General features: G+C 38.2%; 1 protein-coding gene across 1 annotated transcript; it reads left to right on the plus strand.

Annotated features, from left to right (window-relative positions):
* Positions 1–378: 378 nt before the first annotated feature.
* QSOX2 (quiescin sulfhydryl oxidase 2) lies at positions 379–26,559 on the plus strand. Its single transcript, XM_083806933.1, has 12 exons — positions 379–642; positions 4,660–4,760; positions 5,691–5,739; positions 6,868–6,973; positions 7,170–7,260; positions 9,109–9,254; positions 10,246–10,389; positions 12,568–12,697; positions 14,857–14,979; positions 16,609–16,759; positions 20,748–20,936; positions 23,488–26,559. Exons 1-12 carry the CDS (start codon positions 402–404, stop codon positions 24,036–24,038), a joined length of 2,022 nt encoding a protein of 673 aa, XP_083663059.1. The 5' UTR covers positions 379–401; the 3' UTR covers positions 24,039–26,559.
* Positions 26,560–27,114: the final 555 nt, after the last annotated feature.

Consider the following 27,114-nt stretch of genomic DNA (forward strand, 5'->3'; position numbering starts at 1 on the left):
GCAGCGGATTGCCCGCGTGTTAAACTCAGCCACCGAGCTACCTGCGCTGCTTTAACCTACTTCATCCTCCCCATCTCCTTAGCGAGCCCTACGGGACAAGCGGATCTCAACACAGCACCCGCGGCTTTGCACCGCGCAGCGGGCACCAGGGAGCGATCTCACCCCCCCTCACCCTACCCGAGGGCCTCAGCGGACCCGCGGCCACCCCCGGCGGGACAACGCCCGCTCCCCCGACCCGTGCGGAGCCCGTTTGGCCGCGCGGGGCTGCGACACCCCCCGTTCCCCTTGCGGGGGGAGCCCCCCGCGGCCCTCGGGCGGGCGCCGCCGCCGCTAGGCCGCGTTGCCAGGGCCGGCCGCGTTGCTAGGGCGCGGGCCCCGCCCCTGGCCGCCGGCCTCCCAAGATGGCGGCGGGCAGCGGCCGCCCGCTGGCGGTGCCGCTGCTGCTGCTGCTGGCGGCGGCCGTGGCGGCGGCGCGGCTGTACCGGGCCGGGGAGGACCCGCTGACCGTGCTGACGGCCGGCACGGTGCGCAGGGCTCTGCTCAACTCCTCGGCAGCCTGGGTGGTGCAGTTCTACAGCTCGTCCTGCGGCCACTGCATCGCCTTCGCCCCCACCTGGCGGGCGCTGGCCGGGGACGTTAAAGGTGAGGCGCAGCCGCCGCCGTCCCCGTCCTCATCCCCGGCCCCGGGAGGGCTCCGTCAGGCCGCGGCCCGCTGTGGGGGAACGGGCTTGAGGCTGGCCCGGGGCCTGGCAACGCGGGGGGGCTCGGTGGGGCCCGCCCTGGGCGCTGGGGCCCGGCGGGGGCGGTGGGGCTGGGAAGGGTTTGGGGAGAGCCCCCTGGGGTTGGGGGGTTTGTAAATAAAAAGTAAGTGTTGGGGGTACTGGGGAGGCCGCGGGGCAAAAAGAACAGGGGGAGGTAAAAATAAATAAATACAGAAATCTAGCTCAGCGAGAGTCAGATTTCTCGTATCTGCCTGCTTTTCCTGGCGCACGCTGAAGTGTCTCACCTTCTGTAGATCTGATATGAGGAAACAAGCGGGTCCCTGAGCTCTCGGTTAAATTCGATACCCGTGGCGGGGAGAAGACCTGAGGTGGAATTTGTGGGAAATGTCATGCTGAATACGTGTGTCTTAAAAGGCCTTTAAACTGCTCTGGGCATCGCGTTTTACCCAAGGGACGCTATCAGGATGGAGACCGCGGTTCCGATGCACTGATGTGGTTTCGCTTTGAGAGGCGGCAAAGTGCTCTGGCTTTTCTGTGGCAGTCTTGGGTGTGAAAAGTGTTAACAACGTTTGAAACAAAATGTAGGTGCGGTATTGGGTATACGTGTTTTCAGATGTAAGGAGATGGAGGCCTACCCAAAAATAGGCCCTGACGAGTTTGTCATGTGCTGGAGGCTGCTGACTGTGGAGCAGAAACTCAGAAAAACAAGAAACACAGAGCCCTGGTGGTTTCCAAGCTTTTCAAACACTCATTACTTCCATGGGTTTTGTTTATTTATAAAAGCAGTAGCTTTTTTTCTGCTTTCTTTGCATAAGCTTGTGTCACATTTTCACCTTCTAATTTGATTTGCTTTTGGCCAAAATAGTGTTAGCCTTTGTTCTGAAGAAATGAAAGAACAAGGAGGTGTTAGAACGCTGCAGTGGAGATCATGAAGAGCCTGAAGTGACTGGAGCTTTTCTCAGCATAAAACGGGGACACGTTTATCTATTGTTGCAGTGGCACGATACCTTTACAACAAATACCGCTTATGAATTTTAATGACTTCTTCAAATACTTATTTTCTTACTTATCTGCAGTCATGATAACTGCAAACAATGTTAGGCACCTGTATTACTGTAACCAGGTAAAGGCCAATTTAGTGTAGTCTAAGTCTTCATAAAGACTTTCTTTTAAACGGAGCACTTCTATATTTGTGGATATTGGCCTGCCAAGCAAATGCAAATTGGCGTTATTTGTCACCGAAGGGTTTCCGTCTCAAAACTGGAATGGATGGGTTTGAGCAGGAGACTGAGAACAGTCGCACTTTTCATTGGTAGCTTCATCCGAAAAACATTTCATCCACATACACTGTCTCAACATTTATTTTTCAAAAATATTTACTCACCTGCTAGGATGTTTGCTTTTGGGGATGCAGACTCAAGTATGTGAGAGAATGCCTAGATCACTGTGGTTGTATTTAATAATCGAGTATAGACCAATTAAATTGGTGCAACTTCTTTGTCTAAATAGAAGGCCTGTGCTAATAGATTTAATTTTTGTTCCACTTCTCATTTGTTAAACCTTGGCAATATCGTTGCAAGCTTAAAGATAATGCTCCTGAAAAATGGGAGCAGAGCTTGCTTTTGTGCAATTTACATTTTTCATTTTGATACTTTGTCCTCTCCGTACAGGCTTTGGAGTAGTTGCTGCTGTATTCCTAATCATGCATTTTGTTTTTTTATGGTAGTGTCCAAAGTGGACATTCTAGTTAATTGTACTTCTGATATCTTAGAGGGTGGTTGAATCTATCCCCCCAAATGTCTGTGGGCAGGAATTATGTGCAGCAAATTTCTGTGCAGAAGTAACAAACTCCTGGAAATCCCACATATAACACCCCTTGAATTATATGCAGAAGTAATCCTGGCCAGTTGTTCCAGATACGGCAATAATGATTTCCTTCTAGAAATTGTTTTATGAGGAACATTTGATGAGGAGCGATGGAATCCTTGCCCTTATTCTGGAAGCAGCCTATGTGTTAAATGAATACATCATTCTCAAGTAGCACTCAGAGGGGTTCCTTGTGATGCATTCCTGATCTCCTGGACTGCACATCACGACGGAAGGCAGCACGATGCCTGTAATACACATGCTGCAGGGAGCACGCAAGGTTTGTGCAAGGAAGCATGTTCCTAGTGATGCCCTGCGGCTGGTGTGTTGGATTCTGTAGCATTTCACAAGTGGGAGCAGCATTTCAATCCACCAGCCTGCTGGATTGCCAGTTTATCCCATGTATTCATGTGTTGGTTAATGTGGTGTCATTCATCTGCCCCTTTCGTGTAGTTTGTGAGTTAGTCGTTTGGAGCCTGTAGCGTAACTTCTGTCAGAAATTTTATCTTTCACTTACGTTTTTGTTATAAATTTGGAGCAACCTTCAGTATGTTTAAACACTTTTTCTCAGATTTAACAAAATACTCCACGTGGAATAGGCCGTGCTAGTTGTTCTGCTCTGCAGAACTCTGAATGCCACTAGAATACTTGTACTCTGTCGTAAGAGCAAGCTCCATGGGTATTTTCCTTTGCCCCCTCCTTACAGCATGCAGCGAGTAGAACTGAGGTTGTTTTATTTCAAAAATGCTAATGCTATTTAAAAATTCAGCAGCATTAAAACCCCCAAAATCTATGCCGCAGTGATAGTGTGAACTTACACAGCCTAGGCTGTGTACTCCAGCGACTTCCACATCCCTTAGAAACGAAAAGCTCCTCTTTAAGCAGAAGCAAATGCTAAGCAGCACACATCCCAGCTGGTGCTCTTTAACCCAAGTGTTTAGCTGGAGATGCACTCCATTGTTGTACGTCGGCTATTTGCATTAGTTCATAGAGCTGCTATTCATTGTGCCGAGGAGGATCGAGACAGGTGGAAAAAGGAGGAGGAGTGGTGGAAGTTGAATGAGATAGATACCCAGAAGCCGAAGTTTTGTTTTATTTATTTTGCATTTTGTTTGATAAAATGGACTGTTGTATCCTTTGTGTCCGTGTGAATACATGCCCATCTGCTCTAGGATGCTTGTAGTCACTCCTGGTGCCTGTTCAGCTGTTGGCACGTTCAGCACAACTGAAATTCCCCCTCAGCTGCCCCATCCTCCTCAAAGACAAATAAAGGTCAAGCTACATTTCCAAAGCAGCTAGGCATACAACTGCCAATCAGGTCTTGAACTTGATGAAGCTTCTATGCTCCTTGCTATAAAAGCAAATTTAATTTTTAGTGCCTTTTTTGGTTTATATTTTATTGATCCTTGGGAATTGTGATGTATCTTCAATTCTGCCCAGAGCTGTCTCGATTCGGCTTAGCTTTAAAAAGTAGCTCTACAAGGAGTCTCTTGGAGGGGGTCTTCCGTAAAGTGATTGCCGCAGCGGAGCATGGCTCGAAAAGATACGTTCCTGGCAAAATGAGAAAGAAAGAGCTATGAATGAATTGAAAGCTTTTATTGAAGTTATATAAGCACTTTTATAGAAATACTTGAACTCTTGTGGTTACGGTTATTAAACATTTATAAAGGAAACTCAGCTATTTAGCGCTCTGGTTAAAACTCAGGTGTTTCTGAAGTATCTCTAATGTACTCCTGGAATGTACTAAAAGGTAATGACACTGTTCAGCAGGCAATATGGGAGCCTTGTGGTGAGTGCGAATCTGGAGACCTCTGAGGACGTTGCAAGTTCAGCAGCTAGTGAGTCCTTTGTTAAAATTAACCCTGATACCAGGTGCATCAAAACTACAGTTTTGTAATTGACGGCCACACGAAGGAGTAACTGCTCCATTCATCTTATTCAGTTAAATATATTCCGCATGCTTATCTTCGGAGTTCTGTTGCCCGATTTCCTTGGGAACCAGGCTGATCTGTCAGCTGGGACCTCTGATCACTTCTGCTGAAAATAGAAATATATATATTTTTTTTTCCAGATTGGGAGTCTGCAATTAGAATCGGTGTGCTGGATTGTGGGGAAGAAGAGAACTACGAGACATGTAAAGAATATGGTATTCACTACTATCCAACTTTTAGGGTAAGTGGCATGGTATATTGCCCTATGTAAATGACGCATGGATTATTTATAGTAACTAAAACCATAACAAACTTACTTGTCCAGAGTATTGCATGTAACTAGTTGTTCTTTATCTTGTCTTTTTCTGTGATTTTGCAGAGAAAATTGCAGGGCTGATAAAAGATGGAATCAAGTTCTTCTTGCTCAGTGCGATAGTTGATGCAGTTACTTGGAGTAGTAATTCAGTCCTCAGTTCAAAATCTGAAAAATTTTAACTTCTCTGTCTTTGCCAGTCTGTACAATCACATTGTTAACTGTAAGCATTAGAAGAATGTGGTTGAAGGAGAGGGCTGAATGAGCATTATTACGACAGAAGAAGGATCAGTAGGGGTTTTACTGTAGAAGTTGTGGTGCTCTACCCAGATAGAAAGAGCAATGTGGTTTTTTTGTTTTTTTTTGTCTTTAAAGTTTCAGTTATAAATTATAATACACTCTTTATTAGACACTAAGGTTTTTTTGTAGTAGTAGTAGTAGAAGGTGTCAAGCTCCACTGTCTATCCAGTCTAACCACTAAATTTGAGAAAATTTGAATAATGTTCTGAGTATGTACGTAGTTTGTGGTACTGATTTCATAATCAGTCAATTTTTGTTTGGGTTAATGTTCGCAGTAACAGATTGATATACTCTTTTGAATTATATCTTATGGTATTTTTCCTCTGAAAGTTTCCTTGATTGTTAGATCAGAGTTTTGATATACGAGCTACTCTCATATGGTTGAGAAGCAGGTCTTTGGAACTCACAGGCTAGGAGTAAAGACTAGATAGATAAAAGTGTTTTGTAATTAGAGCTGTAAAAACTCTTGAAGGCTATATTGTTTCTAAACTGAGCTTTTTTCTTAAACAGTGAAGTTATTTTCAAAGCAATAATACTTTTTTTTTCCTCCCCGCATAGTACTTCAAAGCATTTACGAAGCAGTTTACGACTGGAGAAAATTCCAAAGGTGAGACTATCCTACTGTAAGCAATACCCAAAGCAGTTATCCTATCAGCCAGGAATTTGTCAAAAAATTAGCAAAATCCCTTGTCCTGTCAATTAGTTTAGACACCTAGACACTGAAAAGTTTTTTAAGATGTGATGTTACAATTACTGTATTAAACCAAAATATCAGGCAGAATTTTAGACAGGTGAAAACACAACCTTTGTTTAAAAACTTCTATTTCTTACTTTTTGAAATGTGGTTCACAAGTGGTTGGATTGTTTTTTAAAAATTTGTTTGGGGAAAAACAAAAAAACACACACATCTCATGGGCATGAGATCCAATTTGATCAGTCATGGCTCTGGTGCATTTTGACCTGTCAGCCAGTTTCCAGGCATCCTGAATCTCATTGGGAGAACCCCTATTCAGATGTTGACTAACTGAAACCAGGCTTATCCTGTGTGTCTGACAAGATCACAGCTTGAGGTGATTTGTCTGAGGACAAAAGTAATGTTGTCTTTTCCAAGGGATTAACATTCAAAAGGCCAGAGGTCAGAAGCGGGACCACCTGCACCATTAACCCTTCATGTAGAATTAGACTGTAGTTGTACCTGTTATGTTTGGCATTTGTGAGAGCTTCTGCATTTTGATTTCTTTCTTTTAAAGCATACAAAATGTTCTTACACTTCAGTTATTTCCTTATGTTCTGTGGCTTTGTAACCTCACCTGGCCCATTTGATAAGAATGGTACCACCTCTGCTTTAAATCCATGGTGAATATCCTTATTGCAAAAAAAGCTACTGAAGCCTCCCACTGCAACTACTGTGAAAACAAGCATGGATTTAGAATGAAGCATTGTTGTAAGAGAAAACCAGCAAGGCAGGCAGATGGCTAGGTTTGGAAAAGTCTTAATATTTTATAAATTTGGGGGTGGGTTGACAGTTTTTAAATACGATCTCGTCTCAACATTAAAGTGAAATCCTACAACTAAATCCTCTGTTCTTCAGCCAAATAGTAATGCCTGGTTTTTGAGTCCAAGTGTAAATCCAAAAAATGCCACACAAAAGCACGAGAATGGTAACAAATTATTAACATGCAGATTTTCATACAGTTCCCTGATGTTTCATCTTTTTGTAACCTGCACTGAGCAGGAGCAGACCGTGAGCTGCAAACAGTTCGCCAGATGATGATTGACTTCTTACAGAACCATTCTCAAGAGTCAAGACCGCCTGCCTGCCCATCACTGGATCCAGTTTTGTAAGTTCTGTGTTTAAAATACAGCTGGTGTATTCTTGCTATGTCAATTTAATAAATTGTAGATGGTCTTATTAAAGATGGAGTAAGCTTGTTGTTGTTATTAGTTCTGCTACAGGACAGGTAAAAGGAAATTTCATTGATAACAGTGAGTTTATGGCATTCTACCTGTGCTAAATGGCTTTTCTTTTCCTAAAAGGTCCAGTGATATCACTGCTCTTTTTGACAAGAACAGCGATCATTATACTGCCGTTGTGGTTGAGAGTAATAACTCCTATGTTGGGCGAGAGGTAATGTATGATTTATGACATAATGAGTATGAATGAATTTTATCGTAACACAGCTGAGTTTTATGTTAGTTAGCCAAGCAAGAAAATTTGTGATTGTAGGGCTGTATTAAAGGATGAGGAGGGTCAGGTCAGGTGTATTTGGGTTATCACAAAGTCAAGTGATTACATAGGGCTCTTGTATTTAATTGTACAAAGGAACTTGCTTACAAATGAACACAATGTCATGTTAACTTCTGTTTACACTCTGGAGGAAGATTAATATTTCAATTTCATTGTTAGCATAATTCTTTTGTTTCGAGAGCTGGAATACCAGAACAAAAATATTGTCAGATGTTATGTTTTTGTTACTGCTAGAGAACTGTTCATAATACTCATTCTTCTGGGCAGCTCTTATGATTTCAACTGTTCATAATAATGTGAAACCTCTGTTTCTCTTTTTTTCACATGTAGGGTTTAGGAAATTGTTTTCTAAGTTAAGATGATAGCATAAAATTATTTTCACAGCTCTTAGCCACTGATGAAATGAAAGTCTTTGGTTTTTGCTTTCCTCACCACCACCACCCCCCCAATAAAATATTTTATTTGGCATCATTTTGCCGTTTAATGAGCCTGCTGTTAGCTTAGACAACTGTTACTTTTCTCCTGCTGCCAAGATCTAGGATAAGTAAAGAAAATAAATTGCACAATTATCTAGGCATAATCTGTGTAGAAACATCCAATGTCTGTGAAATGTTTCTAATTAGATTTGATGCTGAGATGGCTGAGTTGTGTAAGTGGAGGGTGTGCTGCCAAAAATGAGAATCATTTTGAGAAGCAGGCTGCTACCAGACATTCGTTATCTGGAAGCTGCTGTGCTGATATAAGTGGGCATTACCAAAAAGAAGGTGATGACCATAAAGTTCTCTAGTACTTTGTCAAACTGATTTTAAATCTTACTACCTTCTGTTGTAGAAATAGTTTAGTGAAACAGGAAATAATAACGTTGTAATAAGGGAAAAATGACTTTTTCTTAAATGGCAAATTTTCACTACTTAAAACTGAGTCATCGTGTTCATAGGAGCAACATTGACTGTAGTTGGCAAAGAACTTTGGTAGTTGAAACCTGGCAAATCTTTGAGGCATCTTTATGTTACCACCCTCTTCTGCCTCCTCTTCTATTTGCTGGAGTTTATGCCTTGTAGAGAAATGTGTGCCCACTCCCAGCTGCTCCAGTGCAGAAGTCCAGCATCAGGTTTAAAGAGGTGATGAGGAATGTTTTGAGCTAAGATACTGGACTCTGAACTGGAACTTTTGAGGTATGGGCACTTACTCCTATATGCAGTCTGTGCTGTGGGGTTGGTAAACAACGAGCTGAAGGGACAGCTAGATGCTGTGACACCATAGAGTACAGGGCTCGCCAGGCAAAATCTTGTGTTACTTTAAGCCCTTGATTATTTTCTAAGTCATGGACTTTGACATCAGAATGCCCTAAAGTCATGAGACCAAATCAATGTTTCTTCACTACCTGAAAATTTGCCTTTAAACTCTTACGTATATAACATGAAGCATACCTGTGGAGTATTCTCTGCACTATTTTGAGGTGTATGAGGACATTTCATCATTCATTCTCATGTTTTCTTCAGATGTTAGACTTCAAAGGGAAAAGATCAGGATAGACCAAGAAAAAAATGGAAGATAAGAGTAAATTTCCAGAGTAAGTCTGCTTCAGATGAAATTGTTAGTGTCCACAGAATGCTCATAGATGCACTTTCTTGGTGAACAGCTTGATGATGCACCTGGCCTATTTACCTGTCTTGTCCTCCATATTTCTTGAAGGGTGTATAATTAGTGTTACCTTTCATTGCACAGGTTATCTTAGACTTGATCCAGTATGAAAACATTGTGGTAAAGAGAGCACTGAATTCTGATAAGCCTTTTCTAGAGAAACTTGGTATTACCTCAGTCCCTTCATGCTATCTGATGCACCCAAATGGGTCCCGTGGATTAATTAACATGTAAGTAGTTTCTGTCTCAGAGGAATATAGGGGAATTCACCGAAGCTATAGAAGTAGTTGCTATAGCTTCCTTTCATACTGAGTAAGTTATTTCATAACCATTTTTTGCATGTGTATAATGACGTTGTCATGGCTTGTATTCAGTACATTATGTGGACTAAAATTTTGTGTTCCATTCCTTTGTGTTTGAAAATCGCCTGACTTGAGCACTCTAGCAATTACTAAATAAGTGTATGTAGTGGTCTTGTTACACAGTTTGCTCTTACAATGCACAGATACGGGTTCTGTCAGTGGAAGTGAGATTTCATATTATGGTAGGAAAGAGTGATCAAAATGGTGTGGCAGTTAATTATAACCCTGGGGATGCTTGGCTACAGTAACAAGATTATTTGCTGACAAAACTTACTTTTAAGTAGGCAATTCTGAAGTAGTGTTTCTTACTGGAAATAGAAGCTCAAGGCAAATGTTTGTTATTTGAGTTTGATATGCTGATAGCAATTTGCTGGTAGTTCTTTATAAAGCATTTAGTATTATGTGTATTTTCTTAATAAGAGACCTGGTATTACTTTTGCTTACCACCACTGCCTATTTATAGCTTTAACCTATTACTGTGATACGTCTGAAAGGAAAACACTTGAATAAAAGTGGAAAAAAATAATGACACATCAGAGCTCTAAAAACCTAGCTTCTAAGTCAAAAAGCAAGCTGTACACATAAGCTGTATGTGTGAGCTTGTCTGTATAAGGCAACCTGGTATTTCGATGAAGCTGATGTTCTTCATTTGTATGGAATTTCAAACCACTAATCCCAGTGATTTTTTTTATTACTGTTCCTAAATTGAACAGTTTCGTTTTCACTTTTTAGCAAAACATCATGCATACCAGAACTGTAAAATGGAAAAAGTGAATATGTTATAAACATACTAATTTGCCTTGGATGTTCTTTTAATATGAGATGAAAAGTAATCTTTACTTTGTTCATTTATATGCAGCGTGAAGCCTCTTCGGTCTTCCTTTTCTTCATATTTAAAGTCACTGCCAGGTGTAAGAAAAAAACTACTTTTGCCACTTGAGCTACCTGTTAAAGAAAACAAAGAGGAAAGCACAGAAATCAAGCAGTGGAAAGAATTTGATAAGTAAGTGATACTGATTTTCAGACCTTGAAATTCAGATCAATGCTTGATTATTAAAATTTGCTGGCAGTTTTTTCTTGCCACATAGGAAACTGCACTGTCATTTATTATAAAATTCTAGTGTGGTTTAAAAATTTCTTTCCATCCCAGGTGATGCACCTTGAACTGAATACGTTGGTCACTACTTAACCATGTGCATTCTTCTGCTGAATAAAATAAAAGGCTTTCATGCTTAATACTGAAAGCAATGCTTTCAGCTGTTGCTTCAACTTAATCTGTTTCTCAGTATATTCAGATAACACTGGTCAATTAGTTCAGTTCCAGCACCGAGGTTACAACTTCTAAATGCAAGTAACTGTTGTGACCGTGAGCAGTGTTTCATTGATCAAATTACCGGGCTTTCAGTATTTGTTTTTAGCAGCAAGCATCTACGCTGCTATGGAGAGAAAAGTGGTTGTCTCATTTTGTTTTTTTTTCTCCCCCAAAAAAGTGTTATTAAATATTTAATTGGTGTAAAGACATCAAGGACTTACTACCCCCAACACCTGAATTACAAAGGTCACTGATCTAAACTGTTGGGAGACATAAGTAAACAGTGACCCTGAGAAAATAAACAATAAAATAACAAGCTATAGCACATTGCTGTAGAAGACAGTTTTTCTCTGTGCATGTTAATAACAGAGCAGTGCCCACTTAAAATGCTTGACAAACGCAAATATAATAGAAAATGCCAAAGTCACTGTAAAAGATGTTTATCGTACCAAATCTGGTGAGGTTTATCTTCGCACTCCTTCCCTCTCTCTGTTTGAAAGAAGGATGCAAAGGCTTTGCAGGGAGATAATCCCTCAGCATCTTTAGATGGAAAAGATACAGAACTGAGTGCTTTGATTTTGTACTTATTTTTCTTTTGTGGACACTGTTAGTGTCATCTTCATCATGACCATTATGGAAATATTTTATATAAAACATTGTTACCAGAGCAAATTAGTTAGACTGAGCTGCTTTCCTGTGAGACAAACTCTTGTTGATACAAACCGCTAGTCCAAGTGTCTTCCAAACAGGCTTTTTCTGGGGAAATCTCATGCACTCATGTGGATCTATCTTTAAGAAACTTGATGTCATCAGACTTCTGATTTTTATTTTTTTTAAACTTTGAGTGAGTACACTACTAACTAAGGATATAAATGTAAAATAAGTGTGGTTTGTGTTAAGAATGTAGATTACTCTGCATTTTAATGTGTGCTATTTCATGCATGTTATTTCACAGGTGGGGACAGCCAGTTTCTCGAGTGATTATTCTCTTCATTCTATTTGGTTTAGAAATAATGGTGCTGTTGAACATAAACAATTACTATGAATTTGTTTGTTCAGTTACATTGATCTGCATCATACTATCTAAAGGTTGTGCTCTGAAGGCATTGAAAGATAGGGTGTTTTACTTGTTGCGTTTTATCTGAAGTGCTTTTATTATGAAGATAATTGATTGTGAGAAAGAACTGTTAACCTTTTATTTACTTTAGATGTTTTACTTGTATCTGTCATAAGGTGCATAATTCTGTCTTAACAGTCAATTTTATTTACATCTCTTAAACTTGTATGCAAAGAATCTACAGTAATACTACTACATTTGGAATTTCTAGATTCAGTCCTTTCCAGCATTGATTTTTTTTCCCAGTCTTGTTTACGCTTCTGGTCTGTGTATAATCTACTTGTGTTAAGCAAGAGTCTCCCTTCTTTTGTAGCATGTCATTTTACTGTTCCTGCCAGATCCTGAAGAGAAACTGTAATTTCCTTACACCGCCTATTTCCTTGCTGACAATTGCAAGGTTATAATTTCGTTACAAGGTAAAACTGGCTGGGAGATGAAAAGTTTAGTCAATTATAGAAGAAATTCTTGTGTAATTATGCTTCATTTGCCTAATTTCAGAACCAAGTGACATAAAACTACTCCTTTAAAAGAGTACAGTGAAACTCACTGAACTTGACATTCACCATACCGAGCACCTCAAGTAACTGCTATATCTTCCCATGTATGCTATAGGATATACTGCAATCACTGTGGAGTGGCAAATGTTGAGGTTTTAATGACACCTTACTATATATCAATTTTACCTTCATGACTGGTGAGAAAATGAGCGAAAGAAACCTGCCACTTCATAACATTATATATGTGTGTTTCAGATCTAAGCTGTACATGGCTGACCTTGAATCAGGATTGCATTACCTGCTTAGGGTAGAACTTGCTACGCACAAGATGCTTGAGGGAGCTGAGCTAAAGACCTTCAAGGATTTTGTTACCATCGCTGCCAAGGTATGCACTTCTGGTCCTTGATTATTTTAACAAAAAAATGACTAACACGAAATTTATTATGTGATGTAAGCCTCTCAAAATGTCTTTCGGAACATATTTAAATATATACTTCCTCACTAGCTCAAAAATAGTTTTGTGGATTTCTTTAAATGTTGTTTTTGAGTTATTGTATACAGTTCTGATATACTTAAAGGGCTGAAATGCATCTTTGTTTCATCTTAGAGGGCTCAAATTTAGATGAAGCTTAAGCAGTCTACAGCATATTGAATGAATATTATAAATACAGTCTTTACCAGATTTTCAGGATAAATAGCTATTTAACTCAGTGAGATTAAAAATGTTTTTCACTTCTTAATTTTGGGTTTTGTTAGTGCATGCTTGACAAATAGTGTTGTATTTACAGATATTTCTAATGTCAGTCTAAATTTTGAATATTATTGAGGTACAATATTTCAAAAGTGAAGATGCTCACATTATACTTGAATGAAGGGACAATGTAAGTAATGTATGTGATGTAACTTACAAAGTTAAATTATTTTATTTTTTTCCAACATCAGCCTACTAAAGTCATCAGGGTCACTGACCAACTAACGCTTTGCTTTATTTTAAATAAAATGAACCAATTTAAGGGAATAATAAGGGCTACATGAACTATCCCCAACTATCTGGATTTATCAGTCAGACAGTTTCTTGCCCCCCTGCAGCCATCAGAGGTCAGAAATCTCTAGCTGGCCTCATTTCTTTAAGAAAGTGTAGTGGTAATCTTTCTATCATATTATCCCTAAAGCATCCTCTCTTCTTCCTGATGGCTCCTGGCCAGCTTATGTCATTTGCTTCCCTGGCTATTAGTGTATAAATAGGGAATGCTGTCTTTTAGTTGCATGCTCATCTCCAGACTGCCATTATACAAGTGAGGGTTTCTGTCCTTTATTTGCATCTCTTGTGTAAAGCTTTTCTCTTAGTTCTCAGTCGTGATACCCACTGATTTGTATTAGGACCCTTTAGATTTGAAACAGTCAGAATGCTAAGTTTACAGTGTTGGTACCATAATTATATGTATCTTTTGCAGACTACAGCCTTTGGTTTTCAGAGCTTAACGATGTACCTTGCCCTCTTTTTTTTTAAGTATTTAGCAATAAATTAATAAAAACAGCTTTATGAATCAGAACTTCCAACACTTTTTGTACTGTTCTCCTGTTTAACAGCACTTAAAGTGATGATAAGCTCTAAGTCACAGAGATCTGGTCTCCAGTCCCCTACTAAGGAAATTTTATTTGTTGTAGAATTGGATCCTTCAGCAAGAAGCGTGTTGGTTTGTTCGTTTTTTTGTTTGTTTTTTGACTTCTAGGAGACGTATCTACCTGAGATACTCTGCAACTAGTGTCTTTTAGAAAGCAATGCTTGATATTTTGAGGTTCCTACAGGAGCAAATGCAATTATAGACTTGGTCAGTAGTACAGAGGTGTGCTTTTCTGCTCATATAGTTGGACGGTGGCTGCAAAGTGACTAACATATGTATAGCATCTTATATCATAAATTGCTTTATGTATTTAAGGTAGCAAATACAGGGATTTTATTTCCCCATCTCTAGAAACAGTGCTTCCTCTGCAAAGGTACTTAGAAGATGTTATGTGTACACTATTTAATTCTATAGTATTTACAAGCATCAATCAAGCGTTTCTAATGTAAAATAATGACATTACCACTGACAATTCCTCACACTTGTATGTCAGACCATGACTTTTTAACTTGTAAGGTAAGGCAGTCACCATTTCCAAATCACTTTTACATATATGAAAAGGAAAGTAATTCACTCAGGTTTTATGCTGCTCCTTGAATTATACACTGCTGAATTACCTTAATACAAAAGTTCATGTAATCTGGCAAAAGTTGTTTTGTAGCATTTCTGCTTGAAATTGAGTAACTTCATAGTGGTTGACATTTTGTGAATGCAACATGCTAAATTTTGTAAGCAAGTTAATGTGAGATGGCTTTTTACTGATAAACAGAACAAGCATTTGCATGTAACAAAGAAAATCTTGTCTGTTAAACTTACTGAATACAAGAAAAAGACATTTAGATAAATAGAAAGCTGTCTTGCTGCTAATGAGATTTGTGCTTTAAAATATTGGTATTTTCTTTCTTTTTTTTTTCCTCAGCTTTTTCCTGGCCGTCAGCCTGTGGTGAAGTTGTTAGAGACCTTGCAAGAGTGGCTGGTGAGCCTTCCATTAGACAAAATCCCTTATGATGCTATTCTAGATCTGGTCAACAACAAAATGCGGGTAAGCTGTTACTAGTTTCCAGCATAAAAATGTGGCATTAGTAAAGGATAAGATTCTATATAAATCTAAGACATCACTTACTGATGGTCCCTCAGTCATAATGGAGTTATAAGAAGGCTAAAATGAAAATAAAGTGAAATCATTACCAGAAAAAAAAAATCTACATGAAGAAATTGAAATGAGAGAATTAAAACACCCAATCCTGCCTCAGTTTTATGAGGAAGCAATCACTAACACATACATGTTTACTAACGTCAGTTTCAAATGCAAGTTTCCCAGCAAAAATTTCGAAGTTAGCCTTGCTTGCTTTGCCTGCTATCAGCAAGTTTCTCTCGATTAAACGTCAGAGTTAGAAGATGAGAAATTTACCTATTGAAATTGGTCATTATTCCTGAAGAGTTTTCAAAAAAACTCTTTAATTTCCTGCTGCAGTATAATCCTTGCCAGGGATCCCATCTCGGTTTGGTAATGCAAAGCAATGTGATAGGGCCATCTTTGTACAGAAGTTAATTTGTGTCCCTCCTCCTGTGAAGAGGGATTGCTATCTGAAACTTGGAAACTTAATGTGCGTTCTAGGAAGCAGAGAGATAAGTCACTGAAACTAAAAGTATTGCACTAGATTTTATGTATAATAAATAGTGGGTTTGTTTTAAGAAGAAATAAAAATGAATTCTACATCTTATCCTGTTAATATGTTACTCCTGTAAGTCGCTTAGATCTTGCCAAGTAATGCCGAATTTTTGTTGTGCCCAGGGATACTGTAACTCTACTTACAACAGTATGTGTGTGGTTTATTTTCATGCTGGGCTTGAAATAAAATCTTTACAAGTTAAGCTACTTAATATGCTCCGGCAGACTAATCGGACATTTCTGATGTGCATCTTGGTAGGTTTAACATCAGTGATTGTACACTGTGTATCACGTAATACGCTTGCAAGAGGGATGAGTTTAATAATGGTGCATCAGAGTATCTCAGACTTAAGGATTGTTCCAAGGTTACAATTTGTTTGCCTTAAGCATGAATTCATTAACAACAAGTGCAGAGAATAATTTACTATCCTTTATACTTGGATCTCCTCAGTTTCAGGATGAATTGTCATTGCTGTTAACGCTAGTTGAAAAACTTAGGGGCTGATCTGGAAATGTACTGAATGTTTAAGAGGCATATTTCCTCCCTGTTTCAACTGAGAATTCAAAGCCTTTATCCTTTGGGGTTGGGCCTCTCCTTTCTGGACTGAACATTCTAATAAGAGAGAGGGGGAATGCACTGTGTTTTGATAAGTGGTGTCTCATGAAAATACTAAGCCTATTTAAACACAGGTCTTATTTAGGTAGAAATGTTGTGCTTCTATCTGCAACAGGATTGCTTGTATGTGTTTGGCTATGTGAGTTTGCCTGTCTCAAGTTCTTTGCAATTTCCTGTGTGTATAATGTGTGTTTGGGCGTTCAGTAGTGAACTAGCTTGTGGGTAACCATGTGAAAAAAAAAAATATGTAAAAATGCAAGCAAATTTTAGGGACTTTGAATCTCTTAAACATACTTGCTGTGTTGAGTAGTGAAGTGTCATTTCCAAAATTGTTTAATTTAGGTACCAAAGCTGCGTATATCTTAAATACACATTATTTTCAGATTTCTGGGATATTTCTCACTAAGAGAATTGAGTGGGTCGGATGTCAGGGCAGCAGACCAGAGCTGAGAGGTTATACCTGCTCCCTTTGGAAGCTGTTTCATACCCTAACTGTTCAAGCTGCGCTGCGACCAAAAGCATTGATAAATACAGGTAAGCAGCAGTTATGTGAGACACTTGAAGGACAAGACAAATAAGTGTGTAGCATTTCTGCTATGCAATAGAAAAAGTACAGGAAAAGATTTCTCTAATCCATTCAATTCTCAACTAATACATTCACGGACAGTGGCTTTTGAAGCTTAGTTTTCAGTTTTATACCAGCAGGGGTCAGAGCATAGCTTTATTGTGGTGGCTTTGAACGAAAGTGTGTCAATTTGTCCTTGCTTAGAAATGTGGTAAATAAAATATGTTGCCCTAAAGATGTGAGTAAGAAAACAAGAGAGGGGAGTAGTTTAAAAAAAAAAAAAAAAAAGAAATTCTGAACTATCTGAAATGGGAAGAAGATTGTTATCTGAGGTGGCACTATTAATGTGAAAAGAATAAGATGTAACCGTAGAATTTAGTAGCTATAAAAACTATATAACCATTAGCCAATCCAATCAATGTCATGACACGTTTGTTTTCAGATGAATTTACATAGTGTCCCTTAATCTGTGCAGTGTGATGTACTCACTTCTTTGCAAACACTTAGTAAAATCCCTTCTTTTTAGACTTGCATTATATTCTGAAACTGTTAATGGTCTGGTGTTGATTCCTAGTCTTCTTAGCACAAATAAAAATAAAATGCTAAAGTATCACTCCCCATATGATTTCATTCTTGTCACGACAGTGCATTGTTTGATTGTAGTTCCATTTGGTTTTTATTCTTTAAAGTTCTCTTGATGTCTTTTGCAAGAAATGCTTTATGGGATGTTACCTGGCCTACTTACTCAGAAATTTGCAATTTTCTGGTTGTTTGTACATTAAATAAAAAAAAAAAATCAAATTATAGATACATATATTTTTCCAGCATTACTTGCAATCACAGTGATAAACTCTCAATTCTTAGTGTTGAACCTCCTGCAAAATAGGAATTTAAGAATAGCTAATCATCCTTTATATGATTTTTTTTTCTCTGTTTTGTTCGTTATTGTCGGCACGGTAGGTTGAATCCCTTTAAGTTAGTGCTGTGCTCTGCCACACGAGGTTTTTTTGTGCTGCGTGATACATTAGCTGTTCAACAGCATCATGCATAAGTTAAATTTCCCCTTTCATTTGAACTGCCCAAACTGTTCTAATTAAATTTATAAATGTTCTTAATATCTAACTATGCAAAATTGCATCTTAAATTGCTTCCATGTTTCAGTTGTGAGCTTTAGTCAGTCTGAAGTTAAAAATACACTGTGGAACCTGAAAACTCTTCGGCACACTTAAGCATTGATTTAAATCGGGGCAGATATGTGATGATCACTTCTTACGGCGAAAGAATTGGGTCAGTCTGAGACTGTCGGATTATGTCTTGGGAGGTTTTCCTCTCCTTATTGCTTGTTTAAATCCCATCTACTAAAAAGCATGATGTACTCCCTAATCCTTCCCACCACAGGTAGGGTTTTATGGTTCTTGTCCACTTTAAAGATTAGGGTTACCCTGAATTGCTGTAGTTTGGGAGGAAAGAGAAAAGGAGGATTACACGATGATACATGGCAGATGTTAATAGAAGATTCATCTCTGGGCTGATAAAAGAAAAACAAACAAAATGAGCCATTTTGCAATTGTTTGTTTTCTTTTTAAACCAGATGTATTTTTCTTGGTAGTTTCCCCTGCTTGCAGAGTCTAGCCGTGTGAACTTGCGATGGCTTTCTTGATATAATGTTTTTATTGTTTTGTATTTGATGTCTTTTAACGTTGACCTGTGTAATTTGAACCTGCAGTGGGATCAGCATAAAGGAATCCAAAGGAACTTTGAATATAATTGGTCACATCAGAGGGTGTATAAAATCGTTGTAGAAATTACATCCTAGGTGTACTTAATTGTATGAAATGTGTTTTCAGTTAATAGGATCTATTGGGGTGAATAAGACCGGCTTGTGGATTTAAAAAATATATATATATATGAATTCTTTTTAATCTGTTGCTAAATTAGAAAGCCTTCCCTAGAAAATGAACTTTGAGGGGACCTTCAAGAATGTAACACTGCACAGGAGAATAATTAAATTTGTGTATGAATCTCTGTTTTAAGAGGTTGTTTGCTGGTAGTTATTTTGAATGTTTTTTTCCTAAATTCATATTCAGTGTATGTGATAACACTCTTTTGCCTGAAATTCACTTCAACTTTCTAAAATTATTTTTCAGCCTTTCTTTTAATACTGTATTTTAATCTGCTTTAATCTCATAGCTTTTATTTATACATGCCTATTCAATCACAGATATTGAATGTCTGAGTAGAGATTGTTTGCTTTTTATTATTTCGTTTTGGTTTTGAAGACTTTTTACCCCCACGTTTAAGACTATAATATCACTGTTCTAAATAAAGGTGTGTTATGACAATCTGACATACATTTCTTACGTAGTTAACAGGTAAATATTCTGATAGTTTTGAATAGGTTTTTTGCTAAGGGTTTTTTTCCAAGAAATAATGCATGTATGGAGGGCATATGTGCTACTAGACTTTGTTATTCGCTACCAGAATAGAACAGTGAGCTTTGTAACCCTTCACCATGTAATCTCTAAAACTTGTATTGCAAATTACTTTTAGGTAGACTAAAATTACTTTTAGCTGCAGCAGTCAGTAGTTTGATCAATCCAGGACACTGCGTCACAAAATGTGTTTCCTTTGACAATTTTTTTTGAGATAACGCATGAATTTGTAAATACATTTTGACACAATTTATTAGATCAATTAAACATAAATCAGAAAATCTGAGACAGAAATGAAGCATAAGGATTTTAGCAAGTAACACGATTTTTGAGTCGCTTGTCGATGTAGGGGCTACCTGCTGTCACAATAAAGGCCCAAGACAAAGTCCTCAATCTGTAAAGACTTTAGCCTGCTTCTGAATAAAATAATGACTTTTTTGTCATTATTAGTGTAAGAGTGTGGCTGTTACGGAAAGAAAAATGTGTTTGTATTTATTTTTAGGAGGAATTCCTGAGTTGCACTTGAACTTTCAATTGTTGCTAAATAGCTATTAGGTGTGTGCGCTCATTGCCAGCCAGAAAAGCTGTGCCATTAATAACTGTAATGAGATTCTGGTACTCTGTAATACCTTGGGGTTGTGGTGTAACAGATGGATATCACAGGTATCTCGTGAAATATTTTTCAGAGGGTTTTTGACTCTTGGCGGCTTGGTAGCAAACTGACCATAACTTTAGCACCTATGCATGAACGTAATGGTGAATGCATAACATATTCATTTAATTATTGGGCAAGATACTGAAGTAAGTCTCTGCTTCAAGAAGAATTACTTGTAATATAGATAGCATGGACTTTGCATATTTTAACAATTTCAGAATGTACTTACGCGCTTTTGAGAATTTTTTTTTTTACTGTCTGATGCTCATTTGTCCGAGTAAGTTTCCCCTTCAGCTTGTAAATACTTTTCTGTAGGAGACATGTCACTAAAAGGAATATTTGGCCTTTTAACTGTTGTATTTAACATGGTAACATGGTGTTCAGGGCAACTTTAAGCACAATTGAATGGGCTAAATACATAGCAATATATTGGTATAAGTAGTTACTCCACATTTTAATAGCACTGTCACTCTTAGCATTTTTGAGCCTCTGTGTGTTGGAAATAATTTACTTGTAGTTGTCTGATATCCCAGTCTTTCAAAACATACTGTTCTGAAAGATACTGTTTGAGATCACTTTAACCTCTATATTAGAAACCAAATTATTTGGTAGTGAATAAATAGATGTGTCACCTTGAGACTGCTCAGGAACGATATTAAAAAATGTATTTTGTTGGGGAGGGGTATTTCTTCTAAGAAATGTGTGAAGCTTTTGATCGCTTTTACGTCGAAGGTGTAAATACGCATGGAATGAAAAGGTAGCAATGTTTCCTTCCCTTTTCCTACGGTTCAGTTTTCAGTATGTTATGCATAGCATATGGAAGCTATGTTTGTCCAGATGGTGCTAACTGGATGTCATCTGTCTTTCTAGGTCTTGAAGACAATCCCCAGATAGTACTTCAGATCATGCGGAGATACATTCATCACTTCTTTGGATGCAAGGCTTGTGCTCAGCATTTTGAGGAAATGGCTAAAGAATCCATGGATTCTGTTAAAACATTAGACAAGGCTGTTCTCTGGCTCTGGGAGAAACACAACGTAGTGAATAACAGACTTGCAGGTATGGAAGACCTTGCTTAGGAGAACCCACCCAAGGTCGCTGTGTCTGAAAGACAAGGCTATGTCACTTCATACAATGCAGTTTATATTGGAACAAATAGCTATCAAATTATGCTCTGTAACATGAGTTTAAAACAATGGTTACTGTTACTTCAGCTTAACATTCCTTTATTAAATTCTGGCTTGAGAAGACAAACTCCACGTTTACACTGGTGTACCAGGCTACCAACCTTAAGGATGTTTATACAGAGCAAAATAGTGTCCTGGTCAGCTGTAACTCCAAAGATCAACACGGTACCTTTAGAGTGACTGAGAAATACATACACTTGAGATACACTCCAGTAGTGCAGTTCTTTTCTTATGATACATAATGAAAAATCTTCATCATTTGCAAAGATACTGTTTCTTCTGAAATTTCACCTGTTGCTTGGTGAGATTTCTTTCTGAAGTACAAATCAAAAGCCTTTTCAGAAAGGAGCGAAAAAGGTTGGTTACTTTGATTACTTCTCAGTGGATAGAAATAATTAAATTTCCTTCCATTACAGTTTAAACGGGTATTAAAACTTTTCTTAGTTTCTTCATTTTGTTCTGGAGAGATGCTATATAGAAAATGGTGATAATTGAAGAGGAGGATTTCTCAGGATAAAAGAGCCTAAGCTATTAGTAGATCAACAACTGAACAAAATAAAATTACTGTGTGAAGAATACCTGTTTCCCCCGTCAATTGCTATGTTTTCAGCTAGACTAAAAATAGAGTTAAAATACTGGGTTGTATTTAATCTTTTCTGTTATGGGGATATCAAATAACTAAAGCACTAAAGAAAATTGGTTTCTCTTTGCACTTAATCCCTGTCTGCTGTTATGGATCTGTGTAATGTAGCATTAGTTACAATTTAAATATGCTATATTGTGTTTATATTGTGGTTAAGCTGAATTCCCACGATTTATGAAGTATTAAATACTGTTGTGTGTATAAACAGTTAGTCTCCTTTCTCCAGGGAGAAAGAAGTACAGGATGAGGTATTAAATAAAATCATCCCCCTTAACGTTTGTTACTGTTGCCAGGCTGAACACAGAAAAAAGTAGTCTTGCTGACTTGAAGTTGCTAAGTGGTGGAACAATGAACTTATTTTAAACATTAAGTTATTGGAAGACTCACATGGATATTAATTTAAATAATGCAACAGCTGGCTAAAACACCCTTTTAGTAAGAAGTATAAAAATACTGGAATAAATAATAGTGTCAAATTATGCATTTTAAGTTTTCTAAAATTTCTCTTTGGGACAGTGACTTATTTTAATCCCTAAAAGCTGCATCTGTATTTCTGGTAATATATGTAGCTTCCGATGAGAAATAATGGTTGGTCAATGAAAATGCCTTGGCAGAACCTTTAAATGTGGGCCATGAGACTGTTGTATATGGTTCTGCCCTAATTAATTATTTCCTGTCGCTTTAAAGTGTACAAAATTTATGGCACTCTTTTTGGCAGGGGAACATGAAATACAGTAAGTCTTCTGTTTGTAATCATACCACAAGTTGTTTTGTTTTTTGCCTTCTCTTCTGAAACAAATTTATTAGTGAGCGATTTTTATTACAAACTTGCTCTTTGCTTGTAAGTATCAGAGACATTTTTTTAATTATTCTTTGGATCCTTCAACAATATTTTGGTCAAAATCCTGGAGAAGTTTCCAGCCTTTAAAAAGATAAAAATAATCAAATAAGAATCTATATTTATTTTGCAGATATTTTAAGCATTAGTATACTGATAACATATAAATTAGCTTTTTTTATGCTGTAGAGATTTTTGGTTTAGAAGTATTTAAATATTTTGGTTTTGTTAGAGCAAAGTATAAAACAAAAACACTAGCTACAGTGTTCAGCTCTTTGCCATCAAGACAGAATGGTGGCCGGAGCTATGAGCAACTGAAACGTTAAAATGGGATCTCGTTCAAGGTAGTGTTACGTTTAAATGCTAAAAAGCAAACTGAAAAATACACCTTAAATATGATAATGGTTTTTAAAGTACTGGAAATAGTTTGTTATAGTAATGAAATGAGCTATGAAAAAGCAAGCTTAGCTTGGGATGGAATAATTCACAATATAGAAACACGAAAATAGCTGCAAGTCACTGGCCTTGAAATGGCTTACTGCAAACCACGCTTCAAGATTAAAGAGTATTGAGAGCAAAAGAGCAGTTTGTTTTGAACCATAACTCAAATTAACCCCTGAAAGGCCCAGATGGCGGTGTTTTCATGCCGTCTAAAAACATAGCACTTGTGGGATCCTGTTGCATTAGAATTTGAATGCTACAGCTTTTACTGAGAGAAAAGGAAAATAATTGATTGTGTTTGTAAAGGAAAGAGGAAGCATCCGTAAGGAAACTCATGAATTTCCTAATTTGTTCATGATTGTCTTTAGTTTAATACAAATGTTATTGTGCTGGCTTTTTTTGCCAACATCACTGTTTATAAGTGAAACATATTTTCTGTTTTCCAGTGGTTCGCTTTTCCTAGTTCATTCACTTCTGATTTTTTTCCCTCCTGTCAATTAGGTGATTTGACTGAAGACCCAAAATTTCCCAAAGTTCAGTGGCCAACTCCAGACCTTTGTCCTGCATGTCATGAAGAAATTAAAGGATTACACAGCTGGAATGAGGACCAGGTTCTACAGTTCATGAAGTATCACTATAACAGTGAAAATATTCTATATAAATACACTGAAAGCCAGACTGGCTCCAGTGAATCTGAAGTGGGAGATACAAGGGAGGTAAAAGACAAAAATCTACTGAAGAAACCAAGTGGAAACAGAGAAAATAACATCCTGGACCAAGAAAACATACGAGATTCAGAATCTAAGGTGTTAGATAAACTAATAGGGAATCATGGACCTGTAAAAGACAGAGGTAAAAATGCAGTTGAATCGGTTAACCGTGAAGAGAGCAGGCAGTCTGTATCTTTCTTAGGGATTGGATTTTCCAACATAGACATGAGTCTGTGTGTCGTACTGTACGTAGCATCGTCCTTATTTTTAATGATAATGTACTTTTTTTTCCGAATGAGATCTAAACGGTGGAAAGTGAAGCATTATCGTTCATCTGTATAGATGTTTAAATTGGAAACAACATTTTCAATGTACGTGGCTGTTCAGTACCAGATACAGCTTTAATATTTATGATCAGGGATTTTATATACAGTATTCTTCGTTCTAAAACCCTTTCTTCCCAAGTCATTTCACAAGTGTTCTAGCTTAATATATGGAGCTTGCTGTAAGAACCCTCTTTGACTCTGAGGCACATGGTGCTGTCATAAAGTACCCAGTGAGGAAAGCATTGCATTTTTCAGTTCAGATTTTCCATGACTTACCGCCTACGTCCGTTACTCATTTGCAGAGTAAACATTACATTATGCAATCAACTGTGCCTGGTTTTGGAAAGAAATTGGATATTGTTTCGTGTACGTCAAGCCATTTTTAAAAAACTTATCCAGAGCTGATTTTACCTACCAGAGTACTGAACAGTTACTGTTACCTTGACTTCTTCATTTGGAGAAGCAAGAATTGGTTTTGTATTTTTTTTTGGTGTTTTGTTTTTTCCTCCAGGAAACAAGAGTTCTATTTTGATTAAATCAATTCTAAACCTTGTGACTTTCTCCAATATTATTTACACTGCATATTTAAAGTGGAAGGCATTACATCTTCAAGTAGATCTTCCATTCTCTCATGTTCCAGCCAAGGATAGCCGCTGCTAGGATGAGAGGTTTGGGGCAGCAGGCATCTCTATAAGCAGCCAGATTCTGATTGCTGATGCTGTCATCCATTCTAAGGGAGTTCAGGTGTAAGTAACAGCAAACGCAGACCCAGTGCTTTACTTGCTCCTCTACTGGTGTGTTAACGGAGCACTGTACAACTCACCTCACTCATCTATGAACCAGAGAAGTAGCTGAGTAAATAGTGTGTTATCCAGGTGCCAATTCTGATGGACTCCAGTAAAGGGAAATGCTGTTTTTACTGAAGAATAAGTGAGGCTCTGTTTGCATCAGTAAGCCAGAGCAAATTTGTAGATCTGGAAATACTAGGTTTGTTAGGATGCCTGAATAGTTCTGTTACCTTACAGTAATTTTTCTTCCTGTGAGTCAGCACAAATGCTTCGTTTGGTAGTGCTGGCTCTAAGATCAGAGGGAATGCCACCTGCCAGCTGTAAAGCTGGCTGTACAGCACTTAGAGCAGCTGATTTCTGTTGTTCTTGTGCTGGAGTGCGCTGCTGTTTGGGTCAAGAAAGGTTTTAACTATGGTCAAGTCCAGGAGCTGCTCCATTCTGGGATGTGGCAGCAATTGGGAATGTGGCAGTTGCTTTTACAGATCTGTCTGACTGTCTGGGATCCTAGCTGAGAGCAATTACAAGACAGCATGAAAACAGTTATAAAATTACCGTTCAGAATAGGAGTTCCTTTCTGCTCCTAGCTGTGGAGGATAACTCACGTCCTGGATAGTGAAGTTTATAATCCTATCCAATGTAATTGAGCATGTTCTAGTTATCCATTACCTAATCTTTAGTTAATCCTAATAGGTTTTGGCCTCAATGTTTTCTTGTGGCAGTGAGTTCTACAGATTAATTATGTTATATAAAAAGGCTTTTCCTTTCAATTCTACGTTTCCAACTTTTAATTTAATTGAATGTTCACTAGCTCTTCTGCTACGTGAGAAGGGGTAGATAGGCTCTGGCCGGTTCATTCTTGCATCTACGCTGGTAGTGTGTCGTCGTCTTACTTCCATCATAAGTCCCAGCACAGAAAGTTTAAAGCTCAGCCACAAAAAAAGTCTAAAAATTAGCACAAAAAAAATCAAAAAGGGTATTTTTTCATAACCAAATCTTGTTTATTCACAAAACTGAGCATTTCTGACCAGAGTTTCTGCAGCTTCGACTTGGAATAACAAAATTGAGCCAAAGTTGATTGATCCTTTTTCCTTTAAGTGTCAAAATAACTTAAAAATGCACATGAAGTAGTGCAACCCTGTGTAGTTACTGTAAACATGGCAGAAGAAAAACCTCCCTTCGCATGACACTGTTAGTCTGATGTGCACAGAGGTCCATTATCTGCAGTTCCTTTAAGGCACCTTTAAGTTCATTTATGGACCTGATGGCTCTTGCTCCCATGCTAGAAATTTGACCCCATGGGGACTGTAGCTCCCTGCTGGAAGCTGTCTTCTGCATGTCCTCTCGTCCAGACTTCTGTAATTCTGACACGGCAACATCAAGTCTGGGCTTTTTAAGGATCCTCACAGTTTTAAGAGTTCTGATGCAACGAGGTATTGTGGGTTTCTACTTCCTTTATAGATTTGTAAGGGTCACTATAATTATAGCACCTGGGCTTGAGTACTAAAACAACTTGTAAGCAACTGGAAATTTACCCGAGGGTGGCAGGTTGTCCAGCCTGGTTGATCTCTGCTGCTGTGCTTCTTGCTGGAATCCAGTGAGAGGTCCCCGGAGGACCCGAGTTGAGGGGAAAGCCCAGACTTGCCAAATTTAAGCTTGAAAAATAGTTAACTTCTAACTGACCTAATTTGGGGAAATCTTGATATCAGCCAACAATCAAAGAAGTCCAATTTCTCAAAAAAACAAACAAACCACCCACCCACAGAAACAAACAATAACAACAAAACAACATCAGCAAAAGGCACAGCACAAAAAAAGCACAGCAAATATTAGGTATAGAAAATTTTCTCAGTTTCTATGGGACCGTGAATTTCCTGCCATCAGTATCATTGCACATTTTGCAGTAGAAAAGCAGAAATTACGCCTGCTGTTCAAAATGTACTGAATATATTAACCTGAGTTTGTTAGCTTTGACTCGTTAATTGTATTTTCATCTACGCAGGAAAACAAAAAGCTTTTGAAGGTTTGTAGTGGTAATTTTGCCATTAAAACAGCAGCAAATGCGTTGTCAGAATAAGTTTTAGGGTTGTTTTTTTTTGCTACATACCAATAACTATCATGTTACTGTGGCCCTGCTGGAAACATGACAAAATGAACAGCTTCGCAGATTTCCAGTGATGTTTTTTTATTTCTTAAGAGTGTAAAAGCATGAAATTAAGATGTCGATTGTGTCGGTGCAGTAACTCAGTGTTGCCATTTAACTGGCTCAGGCTTTCACTTTAATTGCTAGTAGCGACCTCAGCTGGA

This window comes from Anser anser (assembly GCF_964211835.1).
Source record: "Anser anser genome assembly, chromosome: 21".
Taxonomy (NCBI): Eukaryota; Metazoa; Chordata; class Aves; order Anseriformes; family Anatidae; genus Anser; species Anser anser.

What these genes read in the sequence shown, in the direction of transcription:
- QSOX2 (XM_083806933.1), top strand. Translation starts at nt 402, where the DNA reads ATGGCGGCGGGCAGCGGCCGCCCGCTGGCGGTGCCGCTGCTGCTGCTG. An exon ending in TCCCGTGGATTAATTAACAT is followed by an intron (nt 9,255 to 10,245) that starts GTAAGTAGTTTC and finishes ATTTATATGCAG; the next exon opens with CGTGAAGCCTCTTCGGTCTT. An exon ending in TTGTTACCATCGCTGCCAAG is followed by an intron (nt 12,698 to 14,856) that starts GTATGCACTTCT and finishes TTTTTTCCTCAG; the next exon opens with CTTTTTCCTGGCCGTCAGCC.